We start from the raw sequence: 24,672 nt of genomic DNA, 5'->3' as shown, positions 1-24,672 counted from the left end.
ATCCCCATAAAAAAACAAACAAACCCTGCTTGCCTTCATGGAACCTTGTGATTTCCATGCATTCCAAGTACTTACAACTCACCACAGTTGTAATCAAAAGTATTTTCCAACACAAGGAAGAGTGGGAGTGTGAAAATACCATACTGTTTTTCTGTGCATTGTAAACAACAACAACAACCCCAAAACAAACAAAAGAACTGCTGGTAGAAGGTGCTACGAAAGGTTTTTTTTTTTTTAATTGCCAACTGTTTGGGATAGTCAGATTGTGAACAAACAGAAACGCTGTAAGTGATCATGCAGGTCTTCCCAATAAAAGCTTTAGGACACCTCCCTGTATATACCATCATGTGTTCTCTCTGATCTGTCTGCACCTTTCCAATCTCTTGTTCATAAGGAGTTTGAAACAATACATTATTTGCTAAACTGAACAAACATCACTAGGTTCCACCCAAACAGAGCCTTTTTCTGTAATCGGTAATGTAGTTTAAAAGCAGGATGGGGGAAGACAGTAGAGGAAGATAAGTGACACAAACAAAATATGCATGATTTGTTGTGGATTCTCCCTTGTTTGAGAACCTTGCATGAGTAACTGACAGCTGTGCCATCTGCAAGTAAGGTGTTGTTCCCCAACACATGGTAATTAAAACTGTGTAGCATCCCACAGCATCATGTATTTTATTTTATATACAGCTGGTATTGATGATTAATCTCTTATGACTTTAATCATCTCATGAGAAGCAATGGATTAATTCACAGTAGCCCTTCCTCTCCTTACTCATGAAGATAAATGTCGTAACATGATGGCTGATCTTTGTTATGACACTAACCATTTTATATTTAACAGAGATAGCAAAATTCCACTGACAGCTAACAAAAGAATTATCTCTCTCTACATATATGTGGCGTGAGAAGGCTATATTCCTCTAGTTCAAAAATGAGACTTCCATGTCTACTTTTGGAGCATTTGAATTACTAGAAACTGATTGTGCCAGTGAACTAACTACATAGTACATACAGTGGTGTAATGTCACAATGCATATTGTTCAAAACTTACTTGAAATCATTCTGTCAGTTTGAAAACCCCAAATGACCTTTCTTTGTAATACCAGTTTCCCCAAAAATAATTCCCCCTCTTAATAAAACAAGATGCAGGGATTTCATTTCAATTTTCTTTGGAGGGATTTTCCTATCTTTCCCTTCCACCCTCTTGTCCTCCCACTCTTCCATCTTAACAGATGTGGTTGAGGAATTCAGGTGTTTTATTGTTTTGGTGGGGGGGGAAGTCACTTCTCCCTTCCTGGTTTTAGTTTTCCTTGTCTTGACCTTCTGTGTCGCACCCCAGCCCTTCCACTCTCCAGGCATACACACTTTGGTCATCCTTGCAAGGATAAAACCTACCAAAATACCAACAAAGGTTCATTCCCTGAATCAGTAACAACACAGTTTGGCTCCCCCTCTTTCCATGTTAGCTTTTAGGCAGCACTACAGGAAACTGTGTTGTGTAGCTGGTGATGGGGAAAGAAGAGAGAAAACGTTGGGTTTCATAAGGATAAGTAATCTCCTTAAAAAGACTGAGAGGGTATGTAAATAAACTTTTCATCCAAGCATCAAAATGCTGTACAATGAAGATAAATATTATATCCCTTTTACAGGTGGGAGAACTGAGTCACAGAGAGGCTACGTGACTTGTTTAGGGCCAGACAGCTATGTAGTATCTCTTTTTATATATTATTATTATTGTTGTTAGATGTGATATAATGCAACAATCCTATTATTTGTAAATAAAACCTTGCTATAGTCAGCCCAGCATGACATGGCCATAAATGTTTAACTGTATTCATGCCTCACAATATATATACCCCCTCAGTCACAACACAAAATCTGCTTGTTTTATTAATATTCTGGGTAACCCTGATCTGGAAAAAGGATATTAAAAACTGATAGGAAGTACACATTTAGCTGCACCAAAACATATTTTATTCTTAATCCTATGTGTTATGGTTTAGTATTTTTTCTCCTTGAAATCTTAAGCCTGTATCTTTAGGACACTGTCTAACATGATAACTCCTTGTAGCAGAGGAGTGGAAAGAAAACTGGCATAACTGTCTGCTCTTGTTAAATCTGGTACATTTAGAGAGTAGCCAGTAGGAATTATGTTACTTGCTTTGAAAATACTCCTTAAACATTACATTTGTCTGAGGAAAGTAAGTGATGGGGGCTTTTAAAAACACACACTTGAACACACACACATGATTTCAGAAGACTTCCTCTTAAGGTGTTTTGAGTCTGACCATGCTGAAACATCAGTAGTACAGCAAACATTTTAGTGTCTGAAAAAAAATCTGTATTAGTTTGCATTAGAGTGATACAACATATAAAAATGAATATATTAAGGCTTTTATGTGCTATTTTCTCTCCATCACTTAGGTAGCAATCTGTATGTTCATAATGTTTCTTTATATTTTCCCCTCTGTTACCTACAGCAGATGCAGCTGATACAGAACTCATGCTGTTGGGGTGTAAAGGAACAGTCCCCAATCACCTAAGCAAGGTCCTTTTCTCCCCTTGTACAGAGGTTGTGTGCGAAAGAGGCATTCCCCTTCCTGATGGAGGCAATCAAGGATCATGGCCATGAATTCAGTGCAGTTTTTAAACCAGTTTTTGAGCTGGTCGTGGGGAGGGCGGAAGGAAGGGCTGCCTTTTCCGTCTTGCCCTCTCCACTGTGGAGCTGCATCTCAGTGTAATGATTCTTAGCCACAAACTGCACAGAACCCCTGTTTGTCAGCTAATCATGTGCATATGACACAGACTAGAGCTCCCATCCTAATACTCTAACCCTATAGCCCTCTCTCACTTGAGCTAAAGGAGACTCCCTAATTGCTAATAGTAATAGAGCTCATACTATTGTGGAAATGCAAAAAAAAAAAAAAAAATTCTTGTCATGATATTTGCCTTCGACCCTGATCTTGCAACGTAATCTGGTAGCATGGGCATGTACCTATGCAAAATCCTTTTTTCCCCAGAGCAAGTGAAGGGAAGGCAGCTCACGTCTCTGCTGACTGTGGTGTTGGCTGTATAAACATTTAGGGCAGCATATCTATCCTAAGCCACTAGGGCTTTATAGGTCAATACCATGAATGTCCCCTAGAAACAAATAGGGAGCCAATGTGGATTATGATGTATGTATGTAATGTACTAATCAATTGTTACATTTTGTTTAATATACTTTAAAAAACTTAGAGCTAGAAATATAGTATATTGTCTGATCTTCCTTTTATTATACCTTCATTCCCTTCTTGGCTTCATTCTACTTTTTCTTTTCTCTCCCATAATAATACAGGAGTTCTCATTTTTTTTTCATAGTATAGACCACATCCTTAAAAAAGTCTCAGGGACACTTCCCCTCCCTTTCACAATTGTATAACATCCCTATGGCAACTACAATTGCACATATGGAAAAGTAATATTAGGAAAGTTATTAACATATATTTAGTGTCTTTTAATGCAGTTTAGCAGCTGGAAATGAAGAGAGCTAGCATCATGTGACCAGCCAGCTTTCTCTAGACCACCAGCAAGCAAGTGCTTCATGAATCACAGTTTGAAAACTGCTGCAATAATCGTGGTGTACCTTCCTTAGTTGTCTTCATCCATCTTTTCCTCCTTTTACACTTCACTCTGTTATATTTTCTTTTTTCCCCACACACTGTGTTCCCTATTTCCTTCCCTTTGTCTGTCTCTTCTTGCTTCTCCCATCTTCAGTCCTTGCCCAAAACACTTCCCAAAATCTCTTGTAATCGATTTACCCATCAGTCTCTCCCTTCAGAACAGAAGGCTTCAAAGTTTTATCAGACACCTAATAGCAAGAAGACTAAATCGGCTAACCAAAAGCCAATACAAAAGACTTGTGTGGGGCAATGCCCTGGTAAGAAGTGAGCCCTCCTGCATGGTGCCTGCCTCCCTCTGGCCTGCCTGCGAGCAAACAGCTGAGGCAGAGCAGGCTGGGATTTCTGTCAGGATGCTATCACTGTGCACTTGCCTGGGATTCCATCTCTCTATTAAGTAGCTAGCTAATAGATGCCTAAAAAACCTCGAATATTCTCTGTCTACTGGAAGGAAGAAAGGAATATTCATTCTACTCTCCCCATCCATTCCAGTGCTTCTTGGCTGCATGTGTGGGTTTGTCTGTGCTATTCAGGCCCTCTCCCAGCATTTTGGCTACTTAAAAAAGGGGCTAGGTAGTATCCCTTCTAACCCCCATCCCAGCCTGTAGTGTTTGGGTTTTTTAAAATGATCTTCCTAGTGCATTGCTCCAGTGTCTTTGCGGTTGCTTGTACTGTAGCTTTGCCAGGCAGCAGCAATGAAATGTACCTGATTCTTTTCAGTTTAGCTGCTGTTCACAGGGATCTGGAATGCTTGGCAAGCTATGAGCAGCAGCAGAGCCATGGGAGCCGTCTGGCTGCTGGTTTAGAAAGATAGCACTGTATCAGTTTACGCTGGTTTCATATTAAGAAAGCTTTTTTCTGCAAACATAATGGCTAGACTCTGCAGGAGTGGATGATACTTGTCTGGGAAAGCTTCCTACTTGCCACAGAAGAATGGTGTTCTTGAGTTCTGTGATTGCTAAAACTGTAGTTTGCACCACTGTCTGTCTTCTCTGTGTTTGTGTTGCTCTGTAATGGATGAATTGTAAACAGTTAAGCAAATCTGATTCTGTGCAGTAATTGGCAATTGTACACATATTTAAAAACAAACTGGTGGTACATTACATACAGATATTATCTGCTGGTTTCATTACTACCAAACAGGTTATGTTGATACAAAGTTGGGAGGCATTACTAATACAGAGAAGGATTGGAGCTTTATACAGGCAGAACTAGATGACTCTGAAGATTGGAATAACAGAAATAGGATGAAATTTAATACTACAAAGTGCAGAGTCAGGCAGTTAGGGTCTAATAATAAGAATTTCTGCTATAAGCTGGAGGCTCATCAGTTTGAATTGACAAAACGAGAGAGACTTGAGCATGCGGGTCAAGCACAGGATGCCTATGATTCGCCAGTGTGATGCAAAAAAGGCAAATGTGATCCTAGGATGTGTCAGGGATTTCAGTAGAGATAGAGAAGATAGAGAATTAGTGACATTTTACAAGGCTCTGATAAGACCTAATTTGGAATATTGTGTGCACATTTTGGTCACTGTTATTCAAGAAAGACTCATTCAAACTGGAACAAGTGCAGAGAAGAGCTAGTAGGATGATCAGGAAACGGAGGGCCTATATTATGAGAGGAGACTATGAGCTTGGCTTGTTTTGCCTAGAAAAAAACAGGCTGACAGAGATACAATTGCTCTTTGTAACATACATTAGAGGGGTAAACACCAACGAGGGTGAAGACTAAGGGACATTGGCCCAAGAACAAATGGGTATAAACTGGCTATGAACAAATTCAGGCTGGAAATTAGAAGATGATTTCTATCAGAGGAGTGAGGTTCTGGAACACCCTCCCAGTAGGAACTGCAGGGGCAAACAACTGAATTAGTTTTAACAAAGAGCTGGATATATTTGAATGGGATTGTATGACAGGGTTGATTATGATGATGGGGTGTGCAGAGCAGAGCTCAGCAGCCGTGAGAGTCCCTTTTGGTTCATATCTGATATTCCTAAAATGTAATGGTTCAGGGCTTCAGTCGGTCACCTGCAGGAGTCAGGAAGGGATTCCCCACCTCGTTGACAAGAAGGCGAATGGCATATTGGGCTGCATTAGTAGGAGCATTGCTAGCGGATCGAGGGAAGTAATTATTCGCCTCTATTTGGCATTGGTGAGGCCACATTTGGAGTATTGTGCCCAGTTTTGGCTCCCCCCCCTACCCCCCACTACAGAAAGGATGTAAACATATTGGAGAGAGTCCAGAGGAGGGCAGCAAAAGTGATTGGGGGACTGGAGCACATGACTTAGGAGGAGAGGCTGAGGGAACTAGGCTTGTGTAGTCTGCAGAAGAGAAGAATGAGGGGGGTTTGATAGCAGCCTTTAACTACATGGAAGGAGATTGCAGGGAGTCTGGAGCTAGGCCGTTCTCAATGGTGACAGAACAAGGAGCAATGGTCTCAAGTTGCAGTGGGGGAGGTCTAGGTTGGATATTAGGAAAAACCTTTTCACTATGGGGATGGTGAAGCACTGGAATGGGTTACCTAGGGAGGTGGTGGAATCTCCATCTTTAGAGGTTTTTAAGGCCTGGCTTGACAAAGCCCTGGCTGGGTTGATTTAGTTGGGTTTGGTCCTGCTTTGAGCAGGGGGTTGGACTAGATGACCTTCTGAGGTCCCTTCCAACCCTAATCTTCTATGATTGAATGATATTCTGTTGTGTGGAGATTTTTTTGGTCTCTCCTTACTCTGAAGCATCAGACATGGCCACAGCTGGAGGTGGGATGCTGGACGGGATGGACTAGTGTTCTAGGCAACACTAAGCATTCTCTGTCAGGTGCTTGGCTGTCTGGTTCTTGCTCACATGCTCAGGGCCTATCTAACTGATCATCGTATGTGGGGTCAGGAAGGAATGTTCCCCCATATCAGATTGGCAGTGACCTTGGGGTGTTTTTGCCTTCTAGTGCAGTGTGGGTTGCTTGCCAGGATTATGTGGGTATCTTACACTTAATTCCCTGCCATTGCAGAGGCCCCAAGTATTGGTGTACCTCAGTCCCTCATGCTCTGTGCCTGTGGCACATAATAGTTTAATCTCCTGCGGGCTGTGAAAATTTGGTCTAATTTTGGTTGTTGGGTTTAGTGTGTGGGTGCTTTGGTTGTTGGCCAATAATATACAAGCTGTGCTGTATATCAGAGGTCAGATTAGATGATCTCATGGTCCTTTCTGGCCTTAAAACTGTACGACTCTGTGACTAACACAATGTTCTGGATTTCTACCACTGATAGAACCGAGAGGCTTAAGTCTGCCCCAGGCCTCTCTTGAGAACACATACTGCCGTTTCACAGGAAGTTATTCATTTTCCAGCGGTGTTATGTTAGGCATCGTAGACCTACAAAGGTATGCACTGTTCCTTGCTAGAAAAGCATCTTTCATTTCTTCCTGTGAGATGTAACTAATTTGATTTAGCTGGTTAAACTATAGGTTTTGTGCATTCTGTACATCACCTATACATTTAGAATTTCACTTGAATTCAAAAGTACCAGTCTGTTTTCTGGACCATTACATTTATTAATAGGTCTGTTTTGTATGCCACATGACAGAACCTGGATTTGGTTCAAAGTCCTGGTCTCTTCACTCTCCAAATCAGCAGGATGTGGGTGTATTACAGAAGTATCTTGGGTGCCTCTCTTGACCCCTCAGCGTGTCATGATGGGGTTCAAAGGGATCGTCTTAGTTCTGCTTAGATGGTGAATTTCACTGATAATTGTGCCTGATGTGGAAGAACCAAATGGAGGCTCCTCAGGGCTCAGTCAGGGATACAGTGCAAGCTGTTCCCTTTCTCCCCTCTCCCTCCTCCCTTAAGAAAATATGTTGGTATATATCTCAAGAACTAGTGACAGGAAGACTCATATTTTTCATGACTGTAATTTGACTTGGGTCCTAACTATTAACTATAGTCCCAACATTACCAGTCATTGCCGAGGTCTAAGTAAATTCCCATTCAGAGGATATGAATGTTGGTGAATGGGGTAGGAGAACAGGAGAAAGATTTAAAACAGATAATAACTTCCTCCCTTGCTCTGCATTGCTTTGTCTCACCAAGGTGGTCATAACCGCATTAAGCATTTTCTTTTATTATTTTACATGTCTTAATGGACAATTACTAGTTCAATTTTAACTCTTAGCATTATTTTGAAAATTCATGGAAATAAAACATTTTGGGGGAAGTGAGGTGCGCTGGGGAGATGTGCATGGTTGGTGCATGCCTAGTTCAGTCTATTAGCTGACAAGCTTAGTAATATTGATGTATATGTGCTGTTCTGTACTATCATCTCACCCTTGTTTTCCATAGGTAGGTGAGGGAAATCATTGACCTTCATTGAACTGATTCTTCAACTAATTACTTTTTCTTTCTTCTCATAATAAACAACTTTAAATTAAGCCTGTTGTTTTTTTTTCCTTACACAAGAAAAACAACCTAGTTACTGCACTCAGCTAAAATAGTCGTCTTAATAGTTATGAAAAACCTCACACATACATAAGACTGACTTCTTATTCAGTAGTTTCCTAAATCAGGAAATGTTTGCTCTTCACTTCAGGTAACGTGTGTGTGTGTGTGTGTGTGTGTGTGTGTGTGTGTGTATACGTGTATATGCATATCTGCACAGACATAATATATATCTCTTCTAAATGGTTAGATGAATACAGTTATAGTTGTAAGGATATACAAAACCACAGCCCACACTGCAAGTCCAATGATGAAACCATTTCACACAATGGATAATGGTTCATTTCAGCACATTCTGCCTTTCTAACATATTCTCCATTTTAGTATGTCATTATATCCTGAGTGTATTTGCTTCATACTGTGGTATTTAAAATCTGCCTTGTGGGTTTGATTAAAATTTCTGTAGTGTTATACATATAGCTTTGTCAGTTTCATTTTTTTTTTTTTTTTTTTGTGTGTGAAGAAGATCTTCTGTATCCATGTGTCTGGCCATTGTTTCTGCAAACCGTTCAGTGCAGCTTCCTCAGCACATACTGCCCTCCTTTCTCCCACTTCCCAAGACAGGGTGATTTCTGATGTTTTGTGTAGCTTTATTGTTTCCTTCCCACTGTCATCAAATTCACACTGTAATACTTGGCACTTTTACTTCCTTTATAGAGTAGGATGTGATGTCATAGAGAAGGGGACAGGGCTACCCAAATTTTCTCAATTGCAGGGAGGAGCTGCCCAGGTGTGCTGAGGGGCCTGTACTCAGGAAGAGAAACAGGGAATCCTCCACAGTGAGTAACCCCACTTTCAAGTGCACCCAGTTTCCTTCATAGCCATGTCCAGTACAGTGTAGTTTCCTCTTCTGCCCTTTCCAGTTTTACCCAGTTTGCCCTCTGGAGTGTTCCCAGTTCAGTTCAGTTTCCCTCTTCCCCCTCCATTTCACAGCATATTTATTTTATTTTCTCCTTTTCTGTTAACTCTCTTTTCTTCCTTACTCCAAAGGTTATATTTTCCTTTTTTTGCCTCTTGATGTTGTTAACCTCCATCATTCTAGTCTTTTTCACCCATATTGTCCTCTTTCTGGTAAATGAGACTCTTTTATCGCTACTACTTCCTGTTTTGTCTATCATTCCTCTCCTCTTCCTTGTAATTATCTTTCTCAGCTCTTTCCTGTTCCTTTTGCCCCTTTTTATTACTTTCCTCCCTACTTTTTCCCCTTTCAGATCATCATTCCATTTTTCTTTCCTGCAAGTTCCATGTATAATCTTTGCTCTTTATGTACCTATTTTTATAAGCTCAGTTCAGCTCCCAAACCGTTCTAGTGCAGCCCCGTTTCTGCATTTTTCTTTTGTAGAATTAAAAGGTAAAGAATAAGAAGCTTGTTGGTAATGGAAAACAATGGGGCAAGGGATTTGGAAAGAGTGTTCTGAATTGGAAAGGGGAGAACAGGAAGCTACCAGAACTGTAAAATGACAGGAGGAGCCTGGGGAGCTCAAGGGATTGGTAGAGGGTACGGAGGCTTTGGCTCCTCTAGATCACCTGCTTGAATTACAGCCCTGGTTAATAGTGATTGAAAATAAGTCACCGAAGACTAGAAGGTGAATATGTGATACGTTTTGGTGGTATGTTTCTAGTTCCTAGTGGACAGGTGTCCACATTACAGTAGCTACCATCACAATTGGCATTAAATAGTAAGCAGTAGAGAGAGGTTAAGGATTGAATGAGCATGGAGACCAAACTAACTTCTCATTTGCCAGAGGCGGAAGTGCAAGTTGTTAGTGAGGTATTTTGGCAAGACACTGTGGGGAAGCTTGCATTGCCATTGCCTGTGCTGTACCTTTCTTTCAGTTTCCAGGGCTGTGAATCTGGCATCTTACATGAGCAAAAGAATGGCAGAAAGAGTTAACTGGTTAAAACTGAAAGGGAACAAAAAGCAAATGAAAAACTAAAAAATTCCATTCCAGTTGGTCTGAATTGGGATGAAGAGTGGGTTAATTTGGGCTTAATTGGAAAAGGAAGAAGAGTGGAAAACTGAGCTGAACTGGAAAACATACTGCACTCTAGCGAGTCATGTGGCATCTTGTGTGCTTCTGTGACTGTTTTGACCACTTAATTTTTCATCTTTTTAAAAACAAAAAGTGTTTAAAATTTGAAACCTATCATGTCATTTCAGACAGTAGCTCCTCCTTTGCAAACAGAAGTTTTTAGCATTCCTTTTGTTTCTGAGGTCATCACAAAACGTAACCACAGTACTTAAGTGACCTCAGATTGTTTTAAAGTAGTGAGCAAAAACTAGCATTCTCTCTTTTTTTTTTTTTTCCCCTGCCTCAGAGAAACTATATTGCAGTATTGGTCTCCTCAAATAGGTTTCATATTTTAACTCTTTTTAGTTTATTTTTATCTTTGGAAGAATATTCCCGTGCATTTCAGCAGATGATGCACACAAGCAGCAAGTAAATCTCATTTCTTCTACAGTGTCCTGGACTATATATCTGGCCTTCTAACCGATGGAGGACTCCAGTCTCAACACTGTAGTTCGCCCTCAAAAAAAAAAAAAATTAAACAAAAATGCATGAACTCATAACTTTTCAAATACACAGAATGATTGTATCTTATTTACACATATATATGATTTCTTTTTAGGCATTGGAAAAACACCCCAACTCACCAATGACTGCAAAACAAATACTGGAAGTCATTCAGAAAGAAGGGTTAAAAGAAACAAGGTCAGTATTTATATGTTCAATATTTCTTACAATTTCTTTGAAAACAATTAAATCTAGTATTTGTGAGGACTGTATGTCATTCCTAAAGTAATATGCACTGGATAAATCAGTATTTCAGGGCATGACAAGCTTATCTTGACTATATATATATTTTTTTTTTAGTTTGCAGTGTTGTAGCCGTGTTGTCCCAGGATATTAGAGAGACCAGGATGGTGCGGTAATATTTGTTATTGGACCAACTTGTCCCTTTCACCAACAAAAGTTGGGTCAATAAAAGATATGATCTCACCCACTTTCTTTTTAGGTTTCTTAAATAATCGTGTGACTCACTTAACTTATTGCAAAGTGATTTCGATGCAGAAATGGATTGTAATGGATAAACCCCTGGAGCATGAGCAGGTTGGGGTAATGGGGTTTGATCCAAAGCCCAATGAAGTCAATAGCAGTCTGTCCATTGGCTCTAGTGGGCTTTGGTTCGTGCCCGATGTGATCTGCTTCAGGTGAAGTGACAACTCCTTATTCCTGAATCACAACTGTGAGGTGATCCAATCTACAACTGGGAGCTTGGACCTGAAAACATAGTGACAGATTACTCCTAACAGGAAAGGAGAGATTAGTTTGGGGAGGAAAGTGATAATGATGCTCAAATAGCAGGTACATTTTCTTCTTCTTTGACTGGTATTGAGGGATAACTGCTCAGAAGGAATTTCTCTTCAAAAACCCTGTGTCAGTAAGTGTTGATCTTTGGCAGCAAAATAAGGTAGGCATCTGCTTCTGGCACCTAATATGTAGGGTAAAAGCTGTCTTTAAAAGCTCAACATCTAGTAGAATAGAAACATATCATATCTGTTATTTCTGAATTTATGCTGTTTACCCAAAAGAATCTGCCCTAGATACTGTGTTGTGTTTCTTGTCAGTCACAAACATTTCCTAAGAAACAGAGGGAATAATGCAATGCAGAGTCATTCACGGTATATAACCATGCAACTTACTGGTAAACTAGATACGAGCGTGTTGTAAGGTATAATAAACGTGTGTTGGTGGAATGAACAGCAGCAGGGTTAGTATGTAAAAGTGGAAGCTGCATTTGACTCTTGATGCTCTGCAAATGTAGTTGCTGTTCAGAAATCATTCAAAAAGTTTGTGCCAGTGCCAAGGAAGGAGGAGAGTTCCTCACAAAGTAAATGTCTCAGCTTAGGCTCTGTGCCACAAGCATATGCAAACAAAAAAGTCTCTCAGAAGAAATCCCTTGAAAATTGTATATTAAGATACTCCACAGCATCAAATGAGCTACTGATTTTTCTTTCAAGTCTTGTGATATGAGACTATTGCACTTTGGCTTAAAATTCTATTCTAATTATTCTTGTTATAATAACAACACCTCTTCATAATTCTCAAACTGCTTTTCTCCCCAGAATGATGTATTAAAGAAGAAGCAGTGTACGGAGAATGGGTAGCGGGTGAAGCTAGCTCTTTAATGTATTTAAAATACAGAACCCCCCCCCCCCTTCCTTTGACTGTAAAAATAAATAAATCATACAACAGGAAGAAGAACCAATTGAAGGGAAAAATAACCTGGTAGTAATGTATGATCTCAAGTGACAGGCAAGAAAAGGAATCACAAGTGTTCATTTTTTGCATGATTTGTATGGTGGTTCAGTATGTATGTGCTGTAAATGAATACAGTGCACGTATGGGTAATTAGTAGTAACTAACTATACGGAATGTCATGTGTAGTGATGAGCATCCCTAATATTTAAGGCAGGATAAATCCCTATAATCTCTATTCTTTAACTGAAGAATCAGTATAAAGTTAGAAAACTGAGCAGCCCCAAATTGAGGCGCCTAAAAATTATGATTGTTGCAGTTGTCTAGAAATAGTGACATTTTTATTTTAGAATTGAGTTGAAATTTAAACAAAGTTTGGTTTAAGTGTTTTCTGCTGCATTTAAAATTGTTGACATTGATTAAGTGCTCATGGAAGGTTCTTGATTGACAGTCTTGGTGGCTGAATTCCTCTATTAGAGCAGCCGGCTGTGCAAACTTACACTATTTAGCCATGCTACTTTAACTGTGACCTGAAGGAGACCATTTCTAGGGCTGACAAGGCACTTTAATCTCCATGCTGCTATCTACTGAGACTTGCAAGTAGTGGTGGATTTTGTGATGAGTAGTCAACCTGTACCAAAAAAAAAAAAAAAGAGAGAGAAGGAAGGAGAGAGCTGGAATGAGAGACCACCAAAGTGGCTTAGGGCACTGAATAGCCTTTGTTCTTCTATGACTTTTTCACCTGGACCGGATTTGAACTGACAGTGAAGGGTTATGTATCCTGTTCCCTCTTCCTTATACTGATATTTTTATCATCAAACCAGTGTCAATTCTGAGTGAAGTTCTCCTAGAATTCTTCTCCAGCCTTTTCAGTGTATAGTGAATAGGGTTGCCCAGTTTCGTTATTTTGCATGTATATTGCAAAAGTAACTAATCTAAAACTTCTTGCTGTATTAGCAACTCAGAATTAATAACTTTTAGGTTTTGGCAGTTTTATCGTTGCCATTTGCTATCAATCTTTAGGAGGACACTGTTGGCCTTTTAGGTCCTTACATTTATTTTTCTTTGATGATATAAAAAGATGGAATTCCCCAGCAGTTTGGTTTTTTTTCCCACCCAAATTAAGTCCAGCAGGGAGCAAATTTAAAAAACAAAAACACTATCACAAACCCAGGTGCACCTCAAGGGAAAAACAAACAAAATTATGGTCACAAATTGTGCTGGAGAGTGCACTTGCACAGATTTATATTGTGTTTGAGATGCATGTTTCAGTTTTGTTTTTGTTTTGTTTTTTAAATATCTTTCCTGCTGCGACAATCACTTGTAAAAAGATCATCATCTGACCAATCCACTTCTCTGTACCTGGAAGAAAAAACAACTTTTAAGGTAAACAATTTTGGGGCCTAAAAGCTTGACATTTTTCTTAACTAAATAAAAAAATAATTTGTGTGTATAAATGTAGTTAGCAAACAATGCCACATTGACATCCATTGAAACTGTAGTCTTATCTACAGAGCAGGTGTAATGCAGACAACAGTAGTGCAAACTTCAGGTTTACCTTCCATTGTACCTCAACCTTATTTTGAAAGAATTACTTTTCTTGGAGACAGTGTAGTTTAGCTTTGTGCCTGTTCGAACATTGTCCTCTCTGCTGAGGCTGCAAATGAAGGTGTCAGTTGTGCCACCTGACCACTTTTAATTTAAATTATTTCATTTAAGCCCTTAAGCAGTGGTTCAGTAATAACAATTTTTAGATAGTACTGACATGAGCCAAATTTGAATAGGTGATTGAGAGGAATTCCCTGCTCCATTACCAACTTTCCAACCTGCTGTTTTCTTTATAAAAACAAATGGAACGTGTGTATGTGGATATAATTGGAGCTCTTAGTTAATTTAATTTCCCATCACACGTATCTTAGTTGAAACTCATATTTACTGTCATGTTTCTTTATAACAGGTTAAGTCAAGAGGAGATAATGAGAAAGATATATGGATTAATTAAAACTAACACTTGTGTTCTAATATAATTTAAAAAATACAATCCACAATGATTTTAAGGATAAATGTTTGATTCTGAGAAATGTCAGAATCCATATAAAAATTACATTGTAGGAAACCTCAATTTCACATGTTTTAAAGTTGCAGACGTCCATCTGTGATTAAAAATATGTACTCATGATGATAAGGATGTGTTGTTTGTCAGTAGGTTTCTATGAGAGAATTTATCAGGCAGTTAGAAAGATGGAACAAAATTAATGTTCTGGCAACCATTCACAATGATGACTTCTAAATGGAAGTTAACTTTGTCACTCTCGTGATTTGGCTCCCATATTTTCCAGGTTGTACTCTTTTTCTGCATATGAGCTTAGAGTCCAGGAGATATAGTGTAGTTGGGAAGGGCTTGTGAGCAATCTTTGTGCAGAAGCTTTTTTGATTATTTCTAGTTAAAAAGAATTATAATGGTAATTTGAATGAGCATAGGATGGCAAAAAGGATTCTGAGAAGAACTGACTCACTTGCCGTCAACAACAGGCAATTTTATTATTGGAGAAACTTCAAAGGGATTGGAAAAAAAAAAGAATTTACCAGAAACATAGTAGCCAGATATGAAGTGATAGATATGAAGGATGAAGAGTGGCGCACCAGTAGTGATGTTCAAGGGGAACGTCCTGATGAACAGTTGACCCCTCCTCCCCCCTGCCCTGCTATCCCCAGCTGATGGCAGAGAAGTGAGTGTTGGGATTTTTACCATGAGTACTGAGCCTGAGCTACTTTTCAGTGCTTTCTCTCATTAGTCTCAGGATAGTAATTGTCCGATATATACGGTCGATGCTGCATCTTCCCTGTAGCTGTTGGTTGGATCTTTGGCGCTTCGAGAGGCTCCTGGCTGCGGTGAGGGGAGAGAGGAGGCAGGCCTTGACTACTGTTGCCTTGACATCTTTTTTGTTTGTTTGTTTAGAGGGGGAGGTCTTTGGGAATAAACTCCACTTTCTGCCTTTGCTGCTTACATGTTTCCTAAGGCAGCAGATTCAAGTTCAGATGATGTGTGGCAGTTTCACTGCTGCTTACTGGCTTCAGAACAGCGGCAGGGAGACTGAGTTAGAAACCCTTAATTTCACTCTGCTGCTGTTTTGAGAAAGTTGTGAACAGCAGCAGAGGCAGTGGAGCTCTCTGTCTGCAGATCCCAGAAAACAACACTTTGCTGATTTACGTTAGATTGACATTTGGAAGGGCTAGAAACTTTTTCTTTCAAGCTTAAATTCTGCCAACATTGATGGCTTAGGCTCTCATATTCAACAGGGAAACTGTATTTATTCAACTCCTGTAATGCATGCAGGATTCCTTACAGAATGCTCCAGGCACTTTACATCACTGGCTCTCAACCTTTTCAGACTATTGTACCCCTTTCAGGAGTCTGATTCGTCTTGCATATCCTCATGTTTCACCTCACTTAAAAACTACTTGCTTACAAAATCAGACATAAAAATACAAAAGTGTCACAGCACACTATTATTGAAAAATTGCTTACTTTCCTCATTTTTACCATAAATAAATACAATATATCAATTGTATATACCAGGGGTGGGGAACGTCCGGCCCGCGGGCCATATAAGGCCCGCGAAATCGTTTGTTCTGGACCTGGCGGCGGGGGAATTCGGCGGTGGCGGAGAATTCGGCAGCGGCGGGGTTCCATGGGGGGGGGACACTTCCCGCCGCCGAAACCCTGCCGCCGAAAACCCTACCGCCATTTGTCCCTTTTCGGCAGCGGGCACTGCCCCCGCCCCCCACGGAACCCTGCCGCCGCCGTGAAACGGCACCGCCGCCGAATTCTCCCCCGCCGCCAGGGCCATCATCAGGCCCTTGACATAAAAAAGGTTCCCCACCCCTGGTATATACAATAAATCAATTGGAATATAAATAATATACTTATTTCAGTGTATAGTATATAGAGCAGTATAAAGTCATTGTCTCTATGAAAGTTTAGTTTGTACTGACTTCACTCGTGCTTTTTACGTAGCCTTTTGTAAAACAAGGCAAATCTCTAGATGAGTTGATGTACCCTTTGGAAGACCTCTGTGTACCCCTAGGGGTATGCGTACTCCTGGCTGAGAACCACTGCTTTACATAACCATGAAACATGAAATAAGTATATTTTAATTTTGTTGAAAAATGGAAACCAGTTAGGCTTCCCAAAAATGAAAAGGCAGCAGGTTCCTTAGTCATGAGGTATATGTGCACAGAGTACAAGCTCCAAATATGTCTGAATTATGTTTCGGGCAGATAGTGAATCTGCAGAGTTAGCTCTAGTAGTATGAGTTACTTTGTTGTTTTTTAAAAAAACAAAACAAAAGAAAAAACAAATTGTTCTCAAATAAAAGACTTAAGTACTAAACTGCACAAAGTAACTATATCCTTCTACATACAGACTTTCCAAAGATTCAGTTCTTACCTGAAGAGTGTGTTACTTTGTGGAGAGACCATTACAGCCACAGTGGAACACAAAATTCAGGCCCTTGGGAAGTGGTGAAGGAAAAGGACCAGGATTTCAGAGTCTTCTTATTAAAAATTAATGATTTTTTAACATGTATATTTTTTGTTGCATTATAGAATTTATCTTTGCATTCAGTGGATGAAAAATAAGGTTAAATGACACCTCACACTCCCAGATAGTAACTACCTCTCTGATAATAGAAAGAGTAACAATATGATAAATACAAATAAAAAAAGTCATAGACTGACTCTTTGGAATGTTCTATGAAATGTTAACACATATTGGAACCTGAAGTAAGTTCTTTGATTCTCTCCCATTTGAGTCCAGAAACTGAAAACTCTGAAATATCAGTCTGCAGTCATTCATTCTTATTACCTGTGTTTTGAGGGAAAATCTCCAGTCAAATTGTGCTAAAAGGACTCTTGTTCATGCCCTGTTTTTCCCTAGTTCTGTAGTTCTCCATCTGCCTTGCTTGGTAATACTCAGAAATTCATTCCTGCTCCTTCCTCTCTAGAATAGATTAAAGAAAAAAACTCAGTGAGTTAAAAAGCCAGTAAACCCCAGGAAAAGGGGGACAAGAAATGTTTAACTTTTGGAATGCAACTTTAACCCACAGCTCCTGTATCTCTTTGCCCTCCTCCACTGTCTCACTCGGGACTCTGAACTCTGGGGCAAGATCATTCCTTATCCTTGTTGCTGCTATGGAATGTTTGACCTGAGTATCTTCAAATAACTGTGACTAGCCTATTGCACAAATCTATAGAAGAAGTAAGAAATCTTGCTCACTCTACTACTTTTGCTTTTCTAATTTATCCATAATATTTTTAACCCTACCTGTCTTTCCTTCTTGACTTGGCTTCCTTCTACTATAGGAAATGGCAATTCAAATCCTTTCTCCTCCTCATTCCCTTCTACAGCCTCCCCCCCCCCAAAGGAAAAAAAAAAAAGTAGATTGGTTATTGTTCTTGTGCAACTGTTACTCTGCCACCCAAGGTAATGCTGTCTATGTAGGATCTGATAGATTGTGGTGGTGATAATCTTCTTTGGGAAGACTAAGAAGAGATAATTGTCATAGAGAGCAATGCTGACTCAGACCTTTCTACTTTTCATCCTCAAAAGTGATAATAGGCTTTTCTCATCTTAGCTGCTGATATTGAGATTTCAGAGCCTGAGGAGGCACCAGAGAAAGACCATGATTATTTTTAAGATTTTCTGCTAGAGGATTTATGCTATTTGTGCAGAAATATTATATCAATGGAAATGAAATACTACATCAGTGGAATCAAGCTCATTACCTCATCTGTTACCTGAGAAGCACCATCAAAGGAGAACATCTGACCCCATGCAATTCTATTTTGTCCATCAATGAATGACTTCCTCCTTGGTCAGCCTAAACAGAATGCTCACCACACTCTTCAAGCATTTGGCTTCTGAGGTGAAACAAATGGAGTGGATCCTGGAACTTTCACTGCACCAGTTTTGTGTACCAGGACCTAATATATCTGTCTGTCCACTCCCATCCCCAAATGTCCTGGAACATAGATTTTTTTTCCCCTGGATCCAATCCCAGTACTGCTATTATGTCCTACAGAAGCTGTACCTACTGAGTACCCTGGTACATTGCCTCAATCTTGTCTGGTTATGGTTTCAAGTTCTCTAGCTGTTTCTGATCCTCTCTGGAATCAATGCATCAAAAACATTAGACAAGATTATTTTTGTTCTCCTGTCATTGTGGAAAGCCTCCCTATTCTGTTGGTTAGTGAAGAGTCACTTATTAAATGGACCCCCCAGATTCATCATAGTGACAATGGACATGAAGGACCTTATTTGGAGTTCAGAATGAGCCTGATGAAATGGTTCTTTTTCAGAGGAAAAATGTACATTAGTTTCCTTGAATATAGGCTTTTAGGAAGGTACTGGTAGCACCCAGGGGCTCTTCAGAATTTCAGGGACTGCATTTGGGCCATAGCTCTTAGTGCTCTGTTTCATGTGGGCATTTATCTATTCGGTCTCTGTTAAGCCTATTGGGTAAAATTTTAAAAAGCACCTAAGTCTCTTGTCAAGTCCCTGGGATATAGGCTCCTAAATGTTGCAGGTGCTTTTAGTATTTTACCCAGTGCTTCTACATAGTTTGATATTTCTGCTGGTCTCTCTTTAAACCTCTGAATTCTGGGTCTGTAGTGTTGCTGATTATTAAGAATCCTGTCCCAGTTGCTGCTTTTCTGCAGATTGAGGGGTAAATGAGCTTGGCAGCTCTGTTCTCTTCATTGCCAACCTATTTCTGGTTCTCTGCTGCATAGGGAGGCTTTTCTTCCTTTTGCCAATAGTTTCAAGGTTTCACTTTGATCAAGAGATACTAGCACTATCCAATTTTATTCCTCTACTCAGAATAAAAAAGAATGCACCATATGCTCTAGGACTATTCAAGATCCTGAAAATTCAGCCTTGAAACAACAAGGGATTTTTGGTCTGCATGTTATGGGAAGAGCCGAAGATGGGTACTAAAACCTCTAAGGTAACTCTAGTCTGCTAGATTGTATTTGGCAGGCCTATTCAGGTGAAGGAGCACATCATGTCTTTCAATGTCAGAACTTGTTCTGCTGTGGATGTAGTCATTCTCTGGGACAGAGCGGGGAAATTCTGGTGGAAGAGAGAGCTAAAGCTCAAGTGTGCATTTTTTCATCTGGTATGACTGAATTACTGCATATGCTTCAACAAATGCAGTTTTTGGCTATAGAGTGATGAGAGACGTGTCTGAGCAACTTCTACCCATTCTTTCAATAAAGGACTGCTAGAAAGATTCCCTACTTGATTCTCCTTCAGATACTCCTCAAAATTCATCTCTTCCGTAATGCATACATCAGACTGCAACTTGATTACAGCTATGCCGGTGGACAGCTGCAGTCACTATATTTGACCAGCCAAGAACTGTTCATGTCATATTATATTTATTTATTAGTCTGTCTCCACCACTCTACTCCTGGCCTTCTTGTTTCTCTCCTATACCTATTGCTTTTTTTCTTTCTACACTGTAAGCTCTTTGGGGAAGAGACAATGATTGATTGATTGATTGTACACGGGCAATGGAACTTTGAACTGGTTGTGGTCTTTAGATGTTGTAGCAATATATGTTAAACAATAAGATCTGTAGCATTCAGTTGCAGACAGGTGAACTGGAGTTTACAAATACTACATTTTTTTTATTTGTTTACTTTTCAGAATCTTGGATACATTATTTTGGACTAGCTCCCACTGATACATTAAAATATACTGAAAATTATGAATTTTAGAATTATTATTTCTTAGCCACTATTGCTCTGTTAGTTCACTTTTGTGTAGCAGCAATCCCTCATTTGTATGTTCTCAATGCTGCTTCTCTCTATTTTGGAGGGCTAGGGAAGCTTTGTCCAGGGTTTTAAGGGACAGTGCCGGAAAGTAAGTCCTTTGCATGAACATTTTTCGTGCAGTTTGACTGTTGCTTCTGCTTGTCATGTGACGAATATTTCAAATTGGTGTCCATTTTATGTTTGTAGCTTAGATATAAATTAAAGCTGAAATTTATCATGTGGGTTAAATTTAAGAGGGAGCTCAAAAGACAAAATGTATTTATTTGTATTCACAATAATGGATTGGGACCCCATTGTACTAGGTGTGAACACAGTGTAAAAAAGCTTCTATACTGAAGAGCTTACTATAAATTGACAAGGCATAGCTGGGCGGGGCAAGAGAAGCATAGAGACAGGTGGAGTGACTTGCCCAAGGTCACACAGCGGGTCATTGGTGGAGCTGAGACTGGAATCCTGGTCTCGTGACTCCCATTCGGTACCCTAATCTCTAGACCTCTTTCTGTGTGAGCATCTATGTATAAATACATCAAATAAAGTGGATAAAAGACAGGCACCCCACAACATAATTTGTAACTTGTTGTAAGTATGTCTACAGTATGTAATAGCTGAGTGTTCACAGATAACCTTAATTACGAAAGCTGAATAAGATTTGGCCATGGTTATTTTTAGTAAAAGTCACGGACAGGTTGCGGGCAATCCACAAAATTCACTGGAGCCCATGACCTGTCTGTGACTTTCACTACAATTAATGGGGGAGGGGGTGTGGAGGGAAAGAATGACAGCCTGAGCCCCACCACCACAGGGGTGGAGACGCACAGCCCAGGCTCTAGCCCCGGCCTATGCCATGGGGGAGGGAGGCGGACAGGGGCAAGCACAGCCCCAACTCCAGCTGCAGCTGAAGTCAGAGGGGGACGCGGTAGGGGGAGGAAGACAGAGGTGGGGTAGGTACACAGCCCTGGCCTCAGCTGCTGGCAGCTGAAGCTATAGAAGTCATGGAGGTCCAGTAAAGTCACGGAATCTGTGACTTCCTTGTACTCCATGATTAAATCATATCCTTATTCGTAACTAATTTGTAGGAATAAAACCCACCAAACTAGTCAGTCCGTCACTTGCCTTGGACCTTCAAGAGTTTACAACAGTTAAATGTTTTTTAAGGCTTCTCCTTCTGCACTTTGGCCCTGATTATCAAAGAATTTAAGCATGTGCTTATGTGTGTTAGGGAACTGTGTTAGAACAGTTAATTCTCTTATTTAAGATGATAAATTTACTCTTTTCTATTAATATTTTTGCTTGTAGGTTGTTCAGTGCTTCAGTTTTCTACCTAGTAAATTCTGTAATACTATACTCCTATGTGTCTAGGTATAGTAATGTGTGAAATAACCACCTCCCCAATTTTCATAAAAGTTATACAAAATAGTGTTGCTTGGTTTTCTAAAGGGTCAGTAATAAAATAAAGTTTATTTTAAATCAAGAAGTAACACTGGAATGTACTTCATTATGAAGACTGGGAAAATGGGAATGTAATCTGAATGAGAAGCTTGCTTTCCTACCTATAATGAAAATATATTTTCATAATTTATATAGTTATTGCAGTTTGTTACCCATTCTGTTTTTTCCCAAGGTCTAGGTAGGCGTGTTCAGTGCTTGAACCCTGCTTAAAGGGCAAATAAGCTATATTGTAGTTATACTGCAAAATTATAGCACATACAGTGAAAGTGCACAGATTTTACAGTTAATCTATGTTTAGTTGTGATTAGAAACAACAGTACAGTTTGAATTACATTTTGTGATGTGCTAAACATATGACACCATTTAAGCTCTATAAGGCAAAAACATTTTGTCTTTGAACATGTCCAAGTCTCCCTTGTTACAGTGTAATTTGCTAAAATAGGATGCACATCTGTATTAGTGCTATATTGCAGATGTTACTTTTTTCAAAGTATGAAGGGAGGGAGATTAAACAATTGTATTACAATGAATAATAACTAATATAAAATTTGATAATCTCATTTGTAAGATTTACCACCTTCATGGGGTGCAATAAAAATCAACCCTTCTTACTGGTCCAACATACCTATAGTTTGGAAGTGGGAGATAGGTATCAGCTGTAAAATTAAGTTGTGTGAACTTCCTACAAATTTCATGCTCAGCATCCTTTTCATAGTGAAATAGAAGGTATAATGTTTATGTATTTTTGATGCTTTATATAAAAAAGGCAACCTCTGTTCATCTATCCTTTGTCATGGTTAATAAAGTTCAGTTAGAATATTTTTGAGACCAAAATTAAGTAACTAATAAAACTTGTGTGGAAATGGAAACCTATAGTATTATAAATTGTAGTTATTGACTACATACTGTCACTTTAAAATGTATAGAGAGGAGGTGACAAGACCAACGTTCAGTGTTTTTTCTGGGAAGGTGTACCTTACCTTTAGCAATACAGAAACAAAAGCTGACTTTACAATGTTTTTTTCTCTAAGTAAAAAAATAAATCTGCTTTAAATTTTGCATCCTTTTTGAGAGAGAGGGATTAAGATTTCTTACAATTGTACAAATCCCAATTGTACACACATGGAAGTTAAAGATGGGGAAAATCTGCCAGTACAGTTTCTTCCCTGTATCCAGTGGTTTCTCCAGTTCGGTTTAAAATCACTAAAAGTGATAGGTTTTTCCCTAATGTAACACATCTTTCTTCTTGGGAAGCATTTTCCTGATACTCAATCTTATTTTCCCTTGTTTATTTAATCCTTTTACCTGTATCCAGTCAGTGTGTTCAGTGTCTTCTGAGGTTTGTCTTAATCAGCCAGATTTGCCAACATCTTCTGGTTAAGAGGAGGAAGATCGTAAATTGGTTTTCTAAGCCCCTTGTTGTCCAGAGCTCTTAGTATTCTAAGAAGTCTTTGATTCATTGAGATTTGATAGTAGACTTTGATAGTAAAGCTTGTGAAGGTCTTATGCTCAGCTCAATGTCTGTCTGTAATGCAAGAACTTCTTATCCAATCAGTCCAGAATTAGAGAAATTTTAGGCATCCAGGGGCAGAACTCTTCTGATTTGGGGGAAAATCTTGAAACTGAAATGGGAAAAGTGGGGGACACATGGAACTCCTCACAGTTGATTAGCACAGCCACAGCTAGAAGCACCTATGCAATTGCCTAAAAATCAAAGGACTGGTTGATGGCACCCATTAACATCTGCCAACATAACAATACTCCGTCTCATCTCTGCTTGTCCTCCCAATAGAGTTTAACATGTTGACACCTTCAGTGATTTATATCTCAGAAAGAAAAAACAAATACATAGGGGGATGTGTGGGTGGAATGGGGAAATACACACAGTCCCTGATGTAGAGGGAGATGGGGAGGGATCCCAGTATCTGGGGAGGAGGAATAGAGGCACACAGAACTGCTGACACAGGAAAGATTAGGTGATCCTGGTAAGGGGACTTGGAGGCACACACAAAGCCTCTGCCATGCAGGCCCGTCTTAACCAGTGTGCACTTGGTGCACTTTCACAGGCCTTCCATCTCAAGGGGGTCCCCAACCACTGGAAAAACCTCCAAAATAAAACTGAGTGGTGCTGCAACCCTGTGTGCCATTTAGCAGGCAGTGCCATTTATTCAAATTTGGCCCAGCTGCTCCTCCATTGTAGCTGGGATCAGGAGAGAGACAGAGCACTGACTAAGGCCATGGCTGGGGGAGGCTGTGCAGTCAAGAAAGTTCTGGGGGCAAGTTATTGTGCTATGGGGTGTTTGGGGAGTATTGGGAGGTGCGGATGGTGGCAAGTAGAGCATGTTGAGTGGGATTGGTGGGTGGGGATGTTGGGAGCTGTGGCCAGTGAGGTTGGGGGACTGTGGGGAGCAGGATATAGCTCAGAGCATCTGGGGTGTGTGTGTGTGTGGGGGGGGGTGTCAGGATGAGTGGGAGCTGGTGGAGGGTTGTTGGGGCATGAATGGGATGGAAGGGGCATTCTGGGGTCTGTTTCTGAAATATGTTGTTCATATATTGGTATATTTTAACTTCCATCTCTGTAGAAATAAAACCAAAAAAGACCCCAGGACTTCTCTGTACAAGGATTTTGCCATATAGTCAAAATATGCATATAGCAGACATTTTAAAGGTAGAATTTTTATTTTGTTTAAAGCTAATTACTGGTGGTTTCTTCTCATATTTTTCTCGATTCTTATACTAATTTTTTAAGTTACTATGAGATCAAATTACTTTGTCCAATCTTCAGTGTGATGAAAGCAGAATTAAAATGAGAAGCAATTAATATGCTGATATGAATACTCCTTTTCTTAATTCCTTACATGACATTATCTGAAAGAAAAAAGTGTACTATTTAATAGAAGATTAGTTTTTGGTTACGCCAAATGAAAAATTCCCATTTTCTGTATATAATTCACATAAAAATCAGTATTTAT

The 24,672-nt window shown here is 39.6% G+C and overlaps 1 protein-coding gene across 1 annotated transcript in view; it reads left to right on the top strand.

Moving 5' to 3' along the window:
• ASXL3 (ASXL transcriptional regulator 3) overlaps positions 1-24,672 on the top strand; it is a 141,788-nt gene that overhangs the window by 12,374 nt on the left and 104,742 nt on the right. Inside the window, exons 2-3 of the mRNA XM_067553821.1 lie at positions 10,782-10,864; positions 15,549-15,551. Coding sequence (XP_067409922.1) covers positions 10,782-10,864; positions 15,549-15,551 — 86 coding nt within the window. The remainder of the gene's footprint in view (positions 1-10,781; positions 10,865-15,548; positions 15,552-24,672) is intronic.

Source organism: Emydura macquarii, unplaced genomic scaffold (assembly GCF_026122565.2).
Source record: "Emydura macquarii macquarii isolate MOO-44397 ecotype Brisbane River unplaced genomic scaffold, CSIRO-AGI_Emac_v2 contig_1477, whole genome shotgun sequence".
NCBI classification, from domain to species: Eukaryota; Metazoa; Chordata; order Testudines; family Chelidae; genus Emydura; species Emydura macquarii.
The sequence above is the reverse complement of the archived record's forward strand: the minus strand, read 5'-3'. Positions and strand labels throughout refer to the sequence as shown.